The sequence below is a fragment of the Atractosteus spatula genome, chromosome 13, assembly GCF_055471065.1.
Source record: "Atractosteus spatula isolate fAtrSpa1 chromosome 13, fAtrSpa1.hap1, whole genome shotgun sequence".
Taxonomy (NCBI): Eukaryota; Metazoa; Chordata; class Actinopteri; order Semionotiformes; family Lepisosteidae; genus Atractosteus; species Atractosteus spatula.
In genome coordinates, this window is record NC_142718.1 from 30,922,720 (window position 1) to 30,938,796 (window position 16,077).

At 38.6% G+C, this 16,077-nt stretch overlaps 1 protein-coding gene across 14 annotated transcripts in view; it reads left to right on the forward strand.

Moving 5' to 3' along the window:
- The window catches only part of baz2ba (bromodomain adjacent to zinc finger domain, 2Ba), an 80,380-nt gene that overhangs the window by 53,482 nt on the left and 10,821 nt on the right, over nt 1-16,077 (forward strand). For 6 of the 14 annotated variants that reach the window (XM_088930271.1, XM_088930272.1, XM_088930268.1 and 3 more), the window contains 17 exons: nt 252-653; nt 1,673-2,294; nt 3,221-3,490; nt 4,457-4,517; nt 5,927-6,035; nt 6,372-6,473; nt 7,070-7,280; nt 7,435-7,527; nt 7,631-7,692; nt 8,583-8,648; nt 10,107-10,172; nt 10,714-10,758; nt 11,001-11,033; nt 12,275-12,340; nt 12,571-12,711; nt 13,555-13,809; nt 14,492-14,706. In XM_088930271.1, the coding sequence (XP_088786397.1) occupies nt 252-653; nt 1,673-2,294; nt 3,221-3,490; nt 4,457-4,517; nt 5,927-6,035; nt 6,372-6,473; nt 7,070-7,280; nt 7,435-7,527; nt 7,631-7,692; nt 8,583-8,648; nt 10,107-10,172; nt 10,714-10,758; nt 11,001-11,033; nt 12,275-12,340; nt 12,571-12,711; nt 13,555-13,809; nt 14,492-14,706 (2,819 nt within the window). The remainder of the gene's footprint in view (nt 1-251; nt 654-1,672; nt 2,295-3,220; nt 3,491-4,456; nt 4,518-5,926; nt 6,036-6,371; nt 6,474-7,069; nt 7,281-7,434; nt 7,528-7,630; nt 7,693-8,582; nt 8,649-10,106; nt 10,173-10,713; nt 10,759-11,000; nt 11,034-12,274; nt 12,341-12,570; nt 12,712-13,554; nt 13,810-14,491; nt 14,707-16,077) is intronic. The other 8 variants (XM_088930269.1, XM_088930277.1, XM_088930279.1 and 5 more) reach the window with 4 other exon arrangements.

Sequence of the window (16,077 nt, forward strand, 5' to 3'; positions counted from 1 at the left end):
GAAGTGATGCTTATGAAAAGTTTCAGGTGGTATATATGCAAGCTATCTTTTTTAAGGTTTAGAAATAGGCCTGTGTTTCCAGCAGGATATTTTATTGCCAAGCAACAATATTGAGATCTTTAAAACGGCAAGAATGTTTAAACTGGTAAGTAGGTGGCACAGCAGGTTACCGCAGTAGCCAAGAAGGACCAGTGATTCGCATGTGAGGAGAGAATGACACAAGCTGGTGATATTCCACTTCTTTTTTGTAGGTATTAATGCAAAATCTAAATGAAGTCAAAAAGGATGGACAAAAACCTGCTGAAGAAAAAGAACCCCAGGACAAAACGAGTAACCCACCACGGAATTTCACAGCTGACCCCCCGACTCCTCCGTCTTTCCAACCACAGCAGGCGCAGCCTCAGGTCTTGTCCCAGCAATCCCCGCTTGTATTCCAAAGCTCTCAGGCCAAGGAGGAGGCCGTGAAGAAGCACCTGAGTGTCATTCACTCCACAGGACTGGCAGCCAGCAACAAACCTCTGGCCCTGGTCACTCAACCAAGGAGAGAGGCTTCTCCCAAACCAGTTATTCCATCACCAGACGTCCTCAAGGCAGGCAACAGAAGCACAGCAGAGGAGCCCTGCTCTCAGATCAGCGATTTAAGATTGAAACAGGTTTGTTAGCTTGTTCCATTATGGGATATACCTTTCTTAAAGGCAGTGAGGCTTTTCAGCTGTTACTGAGGTAAATTAGAACTGTTTCATTTTAATTTCTTCTGGCGCTTCAGCAAGATTTGTTTTGATCCATTTTGGCTTTTATGGTGATGCTTCTTTGAGTAGACATTGCTATTGAGCAGCACAAATAAATTTGTTTATATTCAGTATCTGCAGTTATTTTATGACTGTCACTGTTTCTGACATCCTTATGTTAAAAGGTCACTGAATTTTTCCAAGACAGAAGATGAACCTTCTAAGTATTCTTATCAGTTGTTTGATTATATTTTGTGTAGTGTGGCTGAGTACATGAGTGAAAGTGACAGTGCATTTAGGCTTATTTGAATTGCTGCATAAAGCAGACAATCAATTAACTGGGTAATATTTCAAGAAGCCAACAGTAATCAACAAAAAGCTCTGGTGTTTTTCAAACAATGTGATTATTATGGCGCTTATCTAGTGTATGGCTGTTTCTGTAGATGACACTACCTGGTTTTTGGAGCAAGATTTTTATTGTTTGAGACAGGGAAAGGTTGAACACAAAGTGCTCCAAGCTTAGGGAAATGTACAGAAGCTTACCTATGTGTTGTCTTTATACACATCTTCTGTGTTGAAGATCTGTTTTAAAAATATTGTTATTTTCTGTAACCAAATAAAATGTCAGGCAAACGTTCTGGTCACATTTGACTCATAACAGTATTGCCCTCTAGAATGCGATGTATTCTTGCATGAAAAGTACTGGTGCCTTTTGTTCAGTTCATGCCATAATAGATTAACGAGATTTTTATTTTTGTAGATGAATTCAATTATAATGGAAATCTTGTCGGCAGTCCACAAGCACCTCTTAGTCTTTTTTAAGGGCAGTTGAGAATTGGGGTTCTTGGGGTTCTTCTTGCTGTGATAATGTATAGTTCTGAAATATTTAATTAAGAAGTTGATTTTTTTTTCTCCTGAAGCTATTTTATACATTCTTTTCACAGGAACAGTTCAAACAGACTTTTCCCGTGCAGTTGAAGAAACAGCAGGAGCTCTACAAGATCCAGAAGAAACTGGTCGCACCTGTGCTCACTCCCAAAATCACCCGTGACTCGCCTAGCAACCAGAAACTTGCCAACAGCAACCATTCAAATCTCTTCCTTTCAAACACACTTCTTGGGCATCACCAACCCAATGGGGTGATCCAAAGCGCAATTCAGGAAGCTCCCTTAGCACTTACTACCAAACCTCGCAGTCAGACCAAGACCCCTGACAAGCCACTCCTCACCTCGAGTGCTGTGTCTTTTTCGGCCCCGGTCAATTTGAGTACAGGTGGAAAGAATCATTCCACCACTCAGATGGTGCCGGTTAGGCCATCTACCTCACCTGCTTTGCCTCATGTGTCTGGGAAAGACAAGGCATCCAGTGCTAAGGTCACTCCAACTGGAAAAAGTTCAACCCAGAGTCATCTGGTACAGTCGTTGGTCGATCTGTTCCGAGGAGCCGAGTCAGATATTCCTAGCAGCAAGGACTCGGACGACTCTGCTGAGGATGAGGATGACGAAGATGACGACGATGACGAAGAAGACGATGAAGATGAGGAGGATACTGATGACAGCCAGTCAGGTATGTGTAAGAAGTAGCAAAAGCTCTTTCGCTCAATGCAATTCTTTTTTAATTTTGTCATTTTAAACCTGCACTAAATGTAATGCACAAATTTACCATATCTGAACATTCAGAAAAGAGGTCACTCTGTCGAGAAGAGTGATAGGGGTATTTGTACTTGTATGTATTAATTTGTGTTGTATTAATGCTATATAAAGTGTTAGATTATATGTAATATATTACAATTTGTCTTCTTTGTCAAACAGACGTAGTTGCTAAGTCTGTATACCCAGCACTCAGCTTCTCCTTCTTCTCTGCCACTTTGGAAACAAAGAAATTTTGTCTGTAGCTCTGCAGTGAATTTGTTTAGTGTTATATCAAATGCAAATCTCTTGAAGAAACGCTACTAAGCGCAGTATGGAATCAGATAAATCACTGAAATGAGTACTTGGAAAAATCGTACCTGTTCAGAATGAAAATTAAACAGGGCATTGAACTTGACAAGCCTATGAGCATAATCAACACAGAGTCCTTCTCTCAAATGATCAACACTCTTAATTCTGAGAACCATTCCGCACTGACAGCCTTTCCTTAAACCCAATCCTTTAAGATATTTGAAATGTGCTCATGGACAGAGATTTTAGGACTATAGTTCTAAACTGATGGACAGTAACCATATTTAGTGCAATAGTTTTGCAAGGCGGGTGAAGTAGTTAACACTTTGCATGATTTAGTCAGCGTAATCTGGTTTGTCAGTTTATTGAAAATAGTTGATTTAAAGTGGGATCCATGTGTTTTATGTAGAAGAAGGAATGGAAAGACTCGCCACCCTCTCCAGTTTCATTTTGCACTGTAAAATAAAAAACGGAACTGCTTAGTATGTATAAAAATTAGTTTTTATATATGTTTGAATGCATAAACTGTTTGAATGTTTATATCTTTTAAAGAGTCAGAAAGCAATTTTGAGAGTGACTCAGATGGATCAGAAGATGATGAAAAGGACCATGATGAGACTGAAACTGACACAGAAGGAGAGAAGACGCCTCTAAAACTTAACAAATCTGCTCCTGCTGTGCTGAACGCGTCTGCTAATTGTACGCCTCTGAACCTTCAAGTGATTAAAAGTCCCAACCTGAGTCCTACCTTAGTGACCAGCACTGGGACACCGGCCTATCACAGCACTCCCTCTTCATCTTTCTCTATATCCACACCACCAGGTAACTCCTGATACTGTGCTACGCGCTTCATTAAGAGCGCAGTGCTATTATCTCATTGCTGACAGAAAGAGTGGACATGACTCACATTACGTAGGATTGTGTTTTTCCTGCATTAAACATCATTACGTTAATGAACAGACTCTTAACATGCAGCATAGTATTGACATTACCATGTCAACCGGTTGTACTGTATAAAACCTGCTTTTTAGTCACGTTCTGCCTGTGAGGACATGCCTCTTAGTCTTGAGCTGGGTTAATGTTCTGTTTTTGTTTATGAATGGCAGTTGAGGGAGTTTTCTCCCTGGTGAGGTTAGTTTGCTGTAATCGGGAAAAGAGGAAATGGAAACTGGGGATTTTCCACTACTGTGGCTGAAATGAGAGCTGAACAAAATGGTCACAAGGACTTTCATTGTATTTTAGTGTCTATAAGACAGTAGGTAAAGAATATTTTTTTGTTATAGAACATTGATTACCATAGTCACATAGCCGATTAAAAGATACTAGATTTAATTCCTTTGTATGTTGCCTTAACAAAAATGTGTTTTTTTCATGAGTAGTACATTATAATTAAAATATTGATTAGCACCTTCAAACAGTGCATGGATTAACTTTAGTAATACTTTGTAGCTGTTTTATATTCATTATCTCTGACTTCCCAGCTCATTTCACTCACTCACACTCATTCTGGAACTCACGTTTATATTTTGTAAAAAAGCAGAACTCAATCAACTGGAAGTTTAACACAGGGAAGAAAAAATACCCATCAAAAGGAGATTCTTTTTTAATGGGTACTTGTTTAAAATGTTTTTCAGATTTTTGTCACATAAGGGAATACATTTTTAAGCATGCCAATTTAAAAGTGCATTCATGTTTTGGAAGAAAATGAATAAGGGTTTAGAGCATTCACAAAAGGGAAGATTTCACATTCACCGTCGGTGTTTATGACTGGTTCTTGATTTCTTGCAGGGTCTGGTAAAAGAAGAAGAGTAACAGATGAACGGGAGCTCCGAATCCCTCTGGAATATGGGTATGTTTCTGGATGTTCTAACGTCTGCTGAATTTCAGACACATTGACAGGGAGACTGCAGTGACACTGGGAATCATGTCCATTCTCTAAGCTGCAGCCCTCAGAATTCTCAGTGCCTTTTGAGAAATGAATCACATTCTTATAAGCCTCATCCACAGCTTGTTTACTTGGGTATGCATGATGTTACTCCAGTGGGCACAATCACCCAAATCAGTGTGGATCAGTTCAACTCTGTGGGAACGCTATCTTCTTGTTTCTCAAGATTCTGCTTTAGACACTTGGGTTCTGAAAGCAATGAACAGCAAAAGACACTTCTCTTTTGCTCATAAGGGTCCATCCTTGCAAGAGAAGAGCGAGTTCATACTGATTTATATTTGACTGATTCATATTTATGAATATGGGATACTAATATGAGAAAATGAGCCACTGCAGCCAGGTTGTGAGGACGAAAGAGTGTGTAGTCCTATTGAATCCTGTGAGTAAAAGTGAGATCAAAAAGAAAGGCAAAACATGCATTTCTGTGGCAATGGCAGTGGTTTTATTCATTATATTAGCAAATTTATTCAATACAGTCTTGCTGAAATATGTTTGAATCTTAAAGTTGTGATGCTATGACTGATCTGCAGATTATAAGGATGCCAGGAAAACTGACTCTGTAATGGCTGTTTCATTACAAATCTGAGACCAAGATTCACAGGTCTGTAGAAAGTATAAGGTTGCAACATTGCATAATGTGGCCCACATTCTCACAACAGCAGACATCTAAGCAAAGTAGAATACACAACACGTCTCTAAATGGTCAGTTTAATCTTATTTCCTACTCTTAAGAGGCTAGACTGTGGCAAGACACATTCAGCTCTTGAAAGCAGTGGTTAAGGCTATGTCTAGCCTCCGGACTCTTCCTTCGGCACGAAACAAACAATTCAGTGTCCTAGTATCTGTGTTTCTTTTTATAGTTCTACCTATCATCTAAATATCCCGCCTAAAAAGAAGAGTCAAATGTCTTACTCACAAAGGTTATCCAATTCCTACTTCCAGAGATGTCAGCTTATAACTTTCTGTAATCAAAGTTCTTCTGGCAGATATTCAGTGGAAAGGGCTCTATCTGTGTGCAGAGTTCATCTTTCGAGTATAAACTCACATTTTTCCAGAGTTACATAACTACAAAGGCATCTAAGCATTCATTACTGTAGTTTTTATTATTGCATTTAAAAAATGGTGTCTTTTATTAATTCAGAAAAAACATCCCCCCGTTATATTCAGGCATGTGTTTGCTTGAAGGAGGATATCGCTGTGCCAACAATTTATAAAGCCGCCACTAACTGGCACGTCTGTTTTGTCGACCATAAATCAAATGGCATAGCAGTAATTTGCTATTCACTCTAAAGTAAACTTCTCTGTTTTTACAGGTGGCAGAGAGAAACCAGAATAAGAAACTTCAGTGGTCGTTTGCAAGGAGAGGTAGCTTATTATGCCCCGTGTGGGAAAAAACTTCGGCAGTACCCTGAAGTTGTGAAGGTAATTTGAAAGTTAATGAAGCTACCCAGTGGTACAAGATTAAAATACAAGAATGATCCACAAAGGTATATTTATAATACCATCTTAAAATCCTTATGTTGCAAAAGGATAATTTTCTAAATCTTTTCTTATGGTTGTTACATTTATATTCCTTGACTTTGAATTCCTTTAATAATGAGCCAGTATGTAAAATCTCAATCAACAGTTTGTGTGTAAGCCACACTTTGTAATACCATTGTAAATCACCCCCTAGTCAGCAGCTTGTGTGAAGCTTAAAGGTTTCTTCCTGAAAACTGGATATTTGTCTCATTGAAGCCATTATTTTCTCTTCTGTAGTATCTAACCAGAAATGGAATTACAGACATCACACGAGATAATTTTAGCTTCAGTGCAAAAATAAGGGTTGGTGACTTCTATGAAGCCAGAGATGGACCTCAGGTGACTGTTTTTATATCTATTGACAGTTTTCTTGCCTTTAGTACCAGAGTCAGTCTCCAATAATGCAGCGACATAAAAGAATGAACTCACAACCCATTTGGAAGTTCACGTTGGAAGAAAAATGTTCAATTAATCAGCTTACATTACTTTCACAGGTATTAGCCTAACATTTACCAAAGGACAAGTGGAAAACATAGCGTAACTAGAGGTAAATGGTAACCAAAAATGAGACTGGGAACATGATGGCTCTTTGTTGAAAGAATACAGCAGTCAACAGTACGACCAGACCCTCTAGTAAGAGATGAGCTAGAAAAAAGTACTTGAGATGCACCTCGTTTTTAGAATCCATTCATTCTACCTAGAAGTAGAAATACTATTATTTTTTTGTAAAAATAATCAGTGAAATTATTAGGTGTGATAGGGAATTTTAATTCCAATCTAATACTTTGTCAGATGGTGGAGAGATTTCTAATGGCAGTTTCTCAAAATGGTGGAATGTAGTGAATTTCTGTAGTCAGACAGGGTAGATGGCTCGTGCGCTGTTGGTGATGAAAAGCATTGTAACAGGGGCACTCGACCCCTTTCTTCTGTTGAAGGGCATGCAGTGGACTTTACTGAAAGAGGAGGAAGTCATTCCTCGTATTCGCGCGATGGAGGGGCGTCGGGGGCGCCCCCCAAACCCTGAGCGCCAGCGCTCTAGTGACGGCTCCAGAACAAAGCGCAGGAAGGGCCGGCCACCCAACGTGGGGGCCACAGAGTTCCCCAGCCCCGCCGATGCCAAGCTCCTCCGCAAACTGGAAGCTCAAGGTGCAAATTTTAATTCCCGATTTTTTTTTTTTGCTTCTCTCCTCAGTCGGCGGGATTTACAGGTTTCAATTTCATTCAGTTTCACCCCACCACCACCACCACCACCACCACCATTTCAGAGGTTGCAAACTAAACTCTTTTTTTTTTAATGCAGAAATTGCTAGACAGGCGGCTCAGATCAAACTGATGCGGAAACTTGAAAAGCAAGCTTTGGCACGAGCTGCTAAAGAGGCAAGGAAACAGCAAGGTATGCAGCTAACTTCCTGTGGCATCGTAGAGCAGTCTGCCTTCAGATCAGGTTTAATGTCATGCAGTTTGTGTTGCAAAAACCCCTCTATCCTGTCTTTTAGCAATCATGGCAGCTGAGGAAAAGCGGAAACAGAAAGAGCAAATAAAGATTCTGAAACAACAGGTATGTAGTGCTTGACAGTTGTCAGGTGTTTCGCACACATATTGTTCTTCATAGAAATCCATCCTTTTTTCAAAAATGTCATGTGGAACTTCAAACATAGAAGCATCTTTTAAATTTCAGCTTTTCAGTCAGCTTGGTAGTTTGAGTTGGACGGATCTAGAAGCACACAACACATTTTGACACCGATATCACGGCAAAGGGAGCTCAATGTTTTGGGGTGGTGCTGTGGCTAAGGATCTGCGCCTGTGGCTGGAAGGTTGTCAGTTCGGATCCTGCGGCCGGCAGGGGAATCCTACTCCATTGGGCCCCTGAGCAAGGTCTCTAACCCAAACTGCTCCAGGGGCGCCATATAAATGGCTGACCCTGCGCTCTGACCCCAAGCTTCTCTCCCTGTCTGTGGGTCTCATGGAGAGCAAGTTGGGGTATGCAAAAAGACAAATTCCTAATACAATTCCTAATACCTCATTCCTGGAGGTATTCCCTGTCAGTGTTGTAATATAATAGCGAGAATGTATTTCACTGCAAAATTAGAGGATCCCACACAGCTGAAAAAATATTTGAAGTGATATTTCATGACTTTCTGTGTTAGTTTGTGTCAGGATGTAGATAAGTGATTCTTCAGATGTTCTAATTTTTAACCCAAGCCATTCTACAAAGTACTTACACATCTGTGCCATATCTCCTGAAAGATCTTAAAAGGAAAGTTTCTTTTTTGTAAGCGAATAATAAGCCTCATTCAGAGCTTTTAATAGCTTCTTCAACTCAATTCAAAAAGATCTACTTTTCCTCTGGAGTTCACTTGCCGTTGCAAAGAACATGATGCTCACTTCCAGCTCTACACCTCTTTAATCTCCATGGCATTACTTTTAATTCATTTACGTACCTTACAGGAAAAGATCAAACGAATTCAGCAAATAAGAATGGAAAAGGAGCTTCGAGCACAGCAGATTCTTGAGGTATGTCCAAAAGGAGGTTAAACATAGCAGTAGCATTCTTAAAATACATGTTTTGCTTGGGGCGTGAATGTTTGAAAACTACTAAGGGCTATTCCTGAATTATGTTGTTGCAGATTGTGTTATGTCTTATGCATAATTTTACATGGGCCCAACACTAAATTGGCTTTAGTGTTACTAGTACTGAATATTAAAAGTCTGTCTTTGCCTCTTCACACCATGGGTAAATTGTACATAAAGGATTTTTTTTGTCAGACAATTGCAACAGTTTTGCATAAGTAGATGGGGGGAAAAAATGCTGTTTTCCATACACATACAATTATAGAAGCTCCAAACTGTTTTAGCAGACCTAAATCAAATTTGAGTTGACACGGTTGGCAAGCCATTCTTAACAGGATTTTTCACAGCTTGTAATTACATATTTAAATTTTACGTAATTTATTCTCACTCAGTTTTTCTCCTTTGTATGACTCGCTGGTTAGGTTTTTTTTGTTTATTTTTTAAAGGTTCAAAATGGAAGCAAATAAGTTTGAAACCATAGGCTCCCTTGCATTTTATAAACGTTTCCCAAGTGGTCTGTTGATTGTTTGCAGAAGACACAGACAAAAGAGAATCTCTGCTGTCAGCTTTTAAGTGATTGAGCCTGGAATAAAAGCAGATTAGCATCTGTTTTTTTTACAATGGAACAGGTATATTGCTCTATGCAGACCCTTGGAAGTTAATCTAATGTTATATGAAAGCAGAGTCGTAAATATCATAAATATTATATAGTATGTTCATTTTAATAAATGGAAAACCTTCTATACGTTACTGTTTTTTAGGATCGATACCTTCTTGACAGGGGAGTGTTTTGATGTCTTGCTGTACATATGACATTTGTAGCCATATGTTTATATTTCTCTAAACAATAAAACATAAAAATAACACCTAAAATATCTACTTGCTGAAGAGAAAGAAATTCATAAGCATTGCTTTTTTTAATTTTGATTCTGGAATAGCCCTGATTAAAAAAAATCTGTCCAGGTTTTATTTCAGTATGGAGGATGAAGTAATGAACACAGTGGAATGTTTATGATGTCAGTTGTCTTTCTGTACTTTCTGTAGTGCTTGCATGGTATGATTTTAAAATATTTTGTACATCTTTTATACTAAAATATCTTTTAATGTTAATCTTTTTCATAAACCTAACATAAGGGGAGCAGGGTATCTCACAAGATCTTACATCAACTCTTCTATTGTTAAGAATGTATGCTTGAATAGCTTTAGTTTGGTATCATGCCAACACTACAGCATTAAGTCCACAGCAGTTAGAGGGTTTTATTCAAGCACAAAGTATTGTCTGCTTTTTTTCTGGTTTGTTGTCTTAATCTTTGGAAGCATGTTGATGTGTTGTAGACTGAGATGTTTTACAGCTGTTAGTGGTACTGTTGCATGACCTCAAGACCTGTTTTGCATGCACAGGCTAAAAGGAAAAAGAAGGAAGAAGCAGCAAATGCCAAAATTTTGGAAGCTGAGAAACGAACAAAGGTTAGTTTAGATGGGCCGCAAAGACTTTTGGGGGGAAAACTGAAGACTGTGAGTAATCTGAATAAAACAATCATTGTTACATCAAGCAACATGCCTGTTTATTTCTGTTTTTTTTTACCGTACATGTTTCTGTGCTCAAGTGCCTCATTGTCATATTTTTAAGTGAATACAAAATAATGTTTATGGCAGCTAAAATTTCCTCTCAAGATTCAGGTGAAGTGAGTTTTGTTGACACTGTGAGCTTGTGTTTTCTATGTAAATCAGTGTCATAGAGGACATCAAAATTCAGAGCTCAGTTTACCTCCACCATATGTCAAACAGTTTTGAAATGACTGGGTCATTTCCATTTCACATTAGTTCAGACTTGGCTCAACTGTAAGACTGTCAATCTTTTTGCTGTCAAACAGGGGGGAAAAAAGGAAAAAAATGTTTTCGCTTGAATTCCCAGTGAAAGAAACATTATTGTGTATTTGTGTCTTCTATTTTAATTACAAAAATCAGGTATGTGTGGATTTTTATTTCGTTTTGTTTTTGTTTCAAGGAGAAGGAAATGCGACGACAACAGGCAGTTTTGTTGAAGCACCAGGTAGGTATCCTTCAGTTTAGCACGTCATCTGACATGGCGCTTAAACAGTTTTCTGATTTAAATCTTTTTTGGGGCCTTTTAACTACATATTTGTTCTATTTGAACTCCTTTGTGGTTTTCTTTTGTTAATTTCCTTGCTTTTTGGTATTGGGATGTCTCTTGGGGTGTGTTTTTTCTAATAAACTGGTTTTTATGACTTTGTGATTTCTGTTTCATAATACTTTGCCAACTCTTTCTACCAGGAGTTGGAGAGGCATAGACTAGATATGGTATGGGTATGTTTATTTTTGTACATCTAACACCGCATCGTGAATTGGTTGTGATATGGTTGTCATAGCAATGCATAAAGTGTAGCACTGGCTGCTGTCATACTACATTCTTCTGCATGGCTTTACAGCACAGTGCATTGCATACATCTGCTCTATGTGTCCAAGAAATACAATTGACTTTTCATAAATTGTTACTTTCTGTTTCTTTACAATTATATTATAGGCTGCAATCCATATTTTCATGTTCCAAATTACACTTCAGTGATAAATGTCATCCATTACATTATTATTCTTGTTATTATTATTGCTTGAACTCCAGTATGAATGTAGTCAGTGTTTGTCTAAGAAGAAAATCACATGTCCATTCAGTTCTCAGCTAGTAAATTACTAGTCTGTCATTTTAGAGGCCTGGTTGTTTACCCTTTTGGTTTCTGAGCCCAGTTCAGATCATAATACTCCAGGAGGAAGTGTCCCTTCCTTTTTTTTTAATTGAGACTTTTTTTTTTATTTTCGCAACTTAGTCATATTCACTTAGCCTACATTAGCCTTAAGATGGGCAATGACAACATTGCTATAAACCCATGCCATATTGAATCTAGCAGTACACCTGGAACATAATATAATTTCAGTGCCCATCTGCAAGTATCACAGGCTTGATATTGCTCCCTGCACGTCGTCTGCCTTGGAAACTTTAAGCAAAATCAGTGCACACAGGGATAATGTTAATACCATGTAACTTAAGGCCCGCTCTGTTACAATGCTGTTTGGTAAGAGGGGCATTGAAAATGTATAAGTTCCTGTATCTGCAACTCTTTTGGTTTATTTTTTAAGCAGTTCTACTGCCATATATTTTTTACACAGAAAACCCAAAATAACTAGCAGCCTCTTGTGTAAATTCTATTTTTTTTCGTAGCAGATGTAACATAACTGATCTGTACCAGCCAACCATTTTGCTTTTGTATCTGCCGGCTTATGAGGAAGCATCACGGCTGACCCTAACTTAAAGCGTATGCTTCTGTTTTTGACACTGTCCTCACATCTGTTGCTTTCCCCTTTGCTTTTGGTTGTCATTATATTGCCTTCTAAACTTCAACTAAAACATACACAAACTTGGCCATTATTTACGTGATTTGTCTTTTTTTTCGCTAAACATGCTGTATTGAAGTCAGCTGTTGTGTTCTATGTTCACGTTCAAGTGCTTTCGCTCCGGCTGTTTCACCCTGACGACGTTCTTTCTGTTCCGCTAGGAGCGGGAGAGACGACGGCAGCACATGATGTTAATGAAAGCAATGGAGGCTCGCAAGAAAGCAGAGGTAAGTGATTTCCTAATTATCTGCCTCTCTTGGAAACAACGGTGCAGCTTCAGAGCCAGCATTTCTTCTTTGAAAATATATGAACTGTGAACAAAACTAAGAATCTTGCTCAAAGCGATTTTCTTCGAAAGAAGTGCTGCAATTTAGAAACAAGCCCTAGTGTCTGGCGAAATTATAACGGCATAATCCTTGATAGCATGAACTGTTAACTTGTCTGTAATATGTCCAAGGAGAAAGAGCGACTGAAGCAGGAGAAGAGGGATGAGAAACGGTTAAACAAGGAAAGAAAATTGGAACTTAGGAGACTGGAACTGGAAATTGCTAAGGAGATGAAGAAGCCAAATGAAGATATGTGCTTAGCAGATCATAAGGTAATCACATTTCTAATTGATGTAATAAATGAACCCCACTATTTTAAGCACATTACAAAGTTCTATGTTTATTAAACTGTGTCAATGCTTTTGATTGAGCATTGGACATTGGAGGATAAACTAAGGTTATACTAAGGATTTATGAGGCAAAGAACATGTAGTATTGTCTGGTCATTAACAAATCCCATACTTATCAAACCTGCTTCATTTTAGTAGTGCACCATAAGAATGTTTAGTCATGTATATGATATACTTTGAGTTCTTGAGGCACAAATGCTTAAAAATACCTGTTATGTTCGTTAAATATCTGCAGTCTGCTCTCACAATAATATTATACATAGAGAAGCATATGGGGGGAGAAGCATGATATTCAAAATAGTAACTTTTTCCTTACTATCGTATTAGTACAAAATGCTGCCATCAAGTGGCTATTGGTATTGACATTTAATAAAAGACTATTTAAAATAATGTACAGGATTTTCACCTGTAAATCAATAACACGTATTAGACTTAACATAGGAGATTGGCAGAAACAGAGGAATCTATGAAAGCTATTAGCTGGGTGGTGTGAGATTTGGCATCACAGAAGTGCTATATCCGTAATGCAATTTTAATTTTTTTACATTATATTGGTTGTATCGATTAATCCCTCACGTTCAAACATTTCCGCATCAGGGAAAAATTGTGTTGTGACGAGATGTCAAGAATGGGGCAGGATTGACTTGCTAATGTATTTAAGTATATATGCCCATTCTGTTCCCTAATGATATCTCAAGTGGTGATGGACGAACCGCTGTATCAAAGAGTATCAGAACTGCTGAATCACTTTATTTTAATTTGCAGCCTCTTCCAGAGCTGTCTCGTATTCCCGGACTGGTTTTACCAGGGAGCACGTTTTCGGACTGCCTCATGGTGGTGCAGTTTTTGAGGAATTTCGGGAAGGTTCTGGGCTTTGACATCAGCGTGGACGTCCCCAGTCTGAGTGTGCTGCAGGAGGGGCTGCTGAACGTAGGAGACAGTATGGGAGAGGTGCAGGACCTGCTCGTCAGACTGCTGTCTGCGGTGGTGTGCGATCCCGGACTGCCGCCTGGGCATCGAGTAAGGAAGGCTTCACGTCGGAGTTCTGTGCTGCAGTCTTTTAACGATGTCCTAAATTAATCTTGATCATCACAATCATAATGAGTCGTTTTCTTCTAGTTCAAAATGTGCTGTAAAATAGAAAGTATTTTCTGGGAAGTTTCCATCAAAATGTTTAGGAACGTCTCATCCACGTGTTGATTTCTAATGTACCAATAGAAAGTACAGTTATTACTGAAGTCTAAGCCACAAATTTCATTCCTCTGAATATAACTTCAACAGCTGGTCAGTCACTACAGTGGTGAAAATGTGACCCGGCTTTAGTCTCAAGCCAAAGTTTTTCAATCTGGTAACGTCTTGCCGACTTTCTAAGGTTATATCTCCAAAGTTGTGGAAATAAAAAATGTTGCTCTCTTTTAGAGATAGTCAATTAGATTAATTAATTAACATTACAATTTAACCTTCAAGAGCTTGATTTTGGGAGAGAAGGTCACTTTCAGAAAATACGCATCATAAGGCATTTAACCATGCTAATCAAGAAACATTAGTCACACTTCTTTTTGGCCGTCTAGTATTTCTCAAAGGAATGCCACTGACTGGTTCATATTATAAAGTATTAAATGGCAGTATTTATTTTTTTTAAAGAACAGTTGCAAAAGAAAAGCCCTACTGTTACTTAAAACTTTTTATCTCCGATTTCAAGGCCAAAACAGCTTTGGGAGACCATCTGACAAACGTTGGGATAAACAGGGATAACGTTTCAGAGATTCTACAGATCTACATGGAGGCCCACTGCATTCAGACAGAACTGACCGAGAGCCTGAAGACCAAAGCCTTCCAGGCACACACTCCAGCACAGAAAGCCTCAGTGCTGGCATTTCTTGTAAATGAGCTGGCATGCAGTAAAAGTGTAGTGAGGTAAGACACTGCAGAACTTGATACCAAATTAAGGCTCCAGCATTCAGTACTCACCGGAGTGTTATTTATGCACTTGCGTGCTAAAGTGGTGGTTTCAGTTTCTGGTCCTTGGAGAATTCAGGTAGTATGGGTTTTTTCCTTTATACTCGCACTGCTCCTCCGTGAGACAAAAAAAACAACTAGATTTTAATCTGTCTGCAAATTCTGTGGTCATTATCAAACTATAGTGTAAACAGAATTCTGACTTCTGGTGAGGCACGCAAAGTGTTAATTGGTTCAGCTGGCAGAACTTTCGGTAAATATGACTCAGTATTTCATTTAATACAATGGGTACACTTTGTATTCAGCAATTACATTCTTGCAGCTAGTCAGAATGGTAATTGATTTTAGTGACTCTGAAACATTGGCAGTTTTCTTCATAACATTTTTCTAAGTCAGCATTGTAAAATATGAGAAAATGAAGCACTACAAAGAAGTGAGAAATTTCCTTGTCATGGATGACGGTTATTGAGAGATGTATGCTAGAAGGTGAAATTATAGCCTTATGGAAATTGTTGTTATTCTGACTGGGGGCCACAGTGGCGCAGTGGTTAGCATTGCTGCCTCGCAGTGCTGAGGCCCTGGGTTCAAACGTGGGCCTGGGGTGCTGTCTATGTGGAGTTTTGTATGTTCCCCAAGTAATTCCAGTTTTCTCCCATAGTCCAAAAACATACTGGTAGGTTAATTCTGGAAAAACTGGCCCTAGGTATACTTGTATGTGTGTCCATATCAGTGTGTCAGCCCTGCGATGGACTGCTGTCCTGTCCAGGGTATACCACTGCTTGGGATAGACTCTGCCTCCACTGTGACCTTGAATTGGAAGAAGTGGTTAGAAAATGCCTGGATTGACAGTTATTCTGACGACTTCTTGTATTCACTAGCTTGTTCATTTATTCAAAGGTTCAGAAATTCATAATTGTACTGTTTTTTTCACATATTATTTCCAATCATTGATTATGTATCCCATGTGCTGAAGTAGTAGTTATATACCATAACATATAACAGGCTTCTGCATTCAAAATCCTTTTGAGGTGTGTGATTCTTTGTTCCTTTGCACAGGATCTAGACATGATGATTTTTTCTTCTCACTTGCTATATATTTATTTGTATATATAGCTGTACTTGGTTATTCCTATCAGTCATGTTCTTGTCCATACTGACTAAATGCTTAATTAAGTGTTCATCCTAAAATTAAACTGTAAAAAAAAAAGCTTGAAGGGCAGTGTGCCCTATTTTATTCATGGGCATCTGAATTTTTAATGTCATTGGTATTAAACACAGAAGAAAGGAATAGAAGGACACTTGTTTGAAGAATACAAGAACACAGTGTTT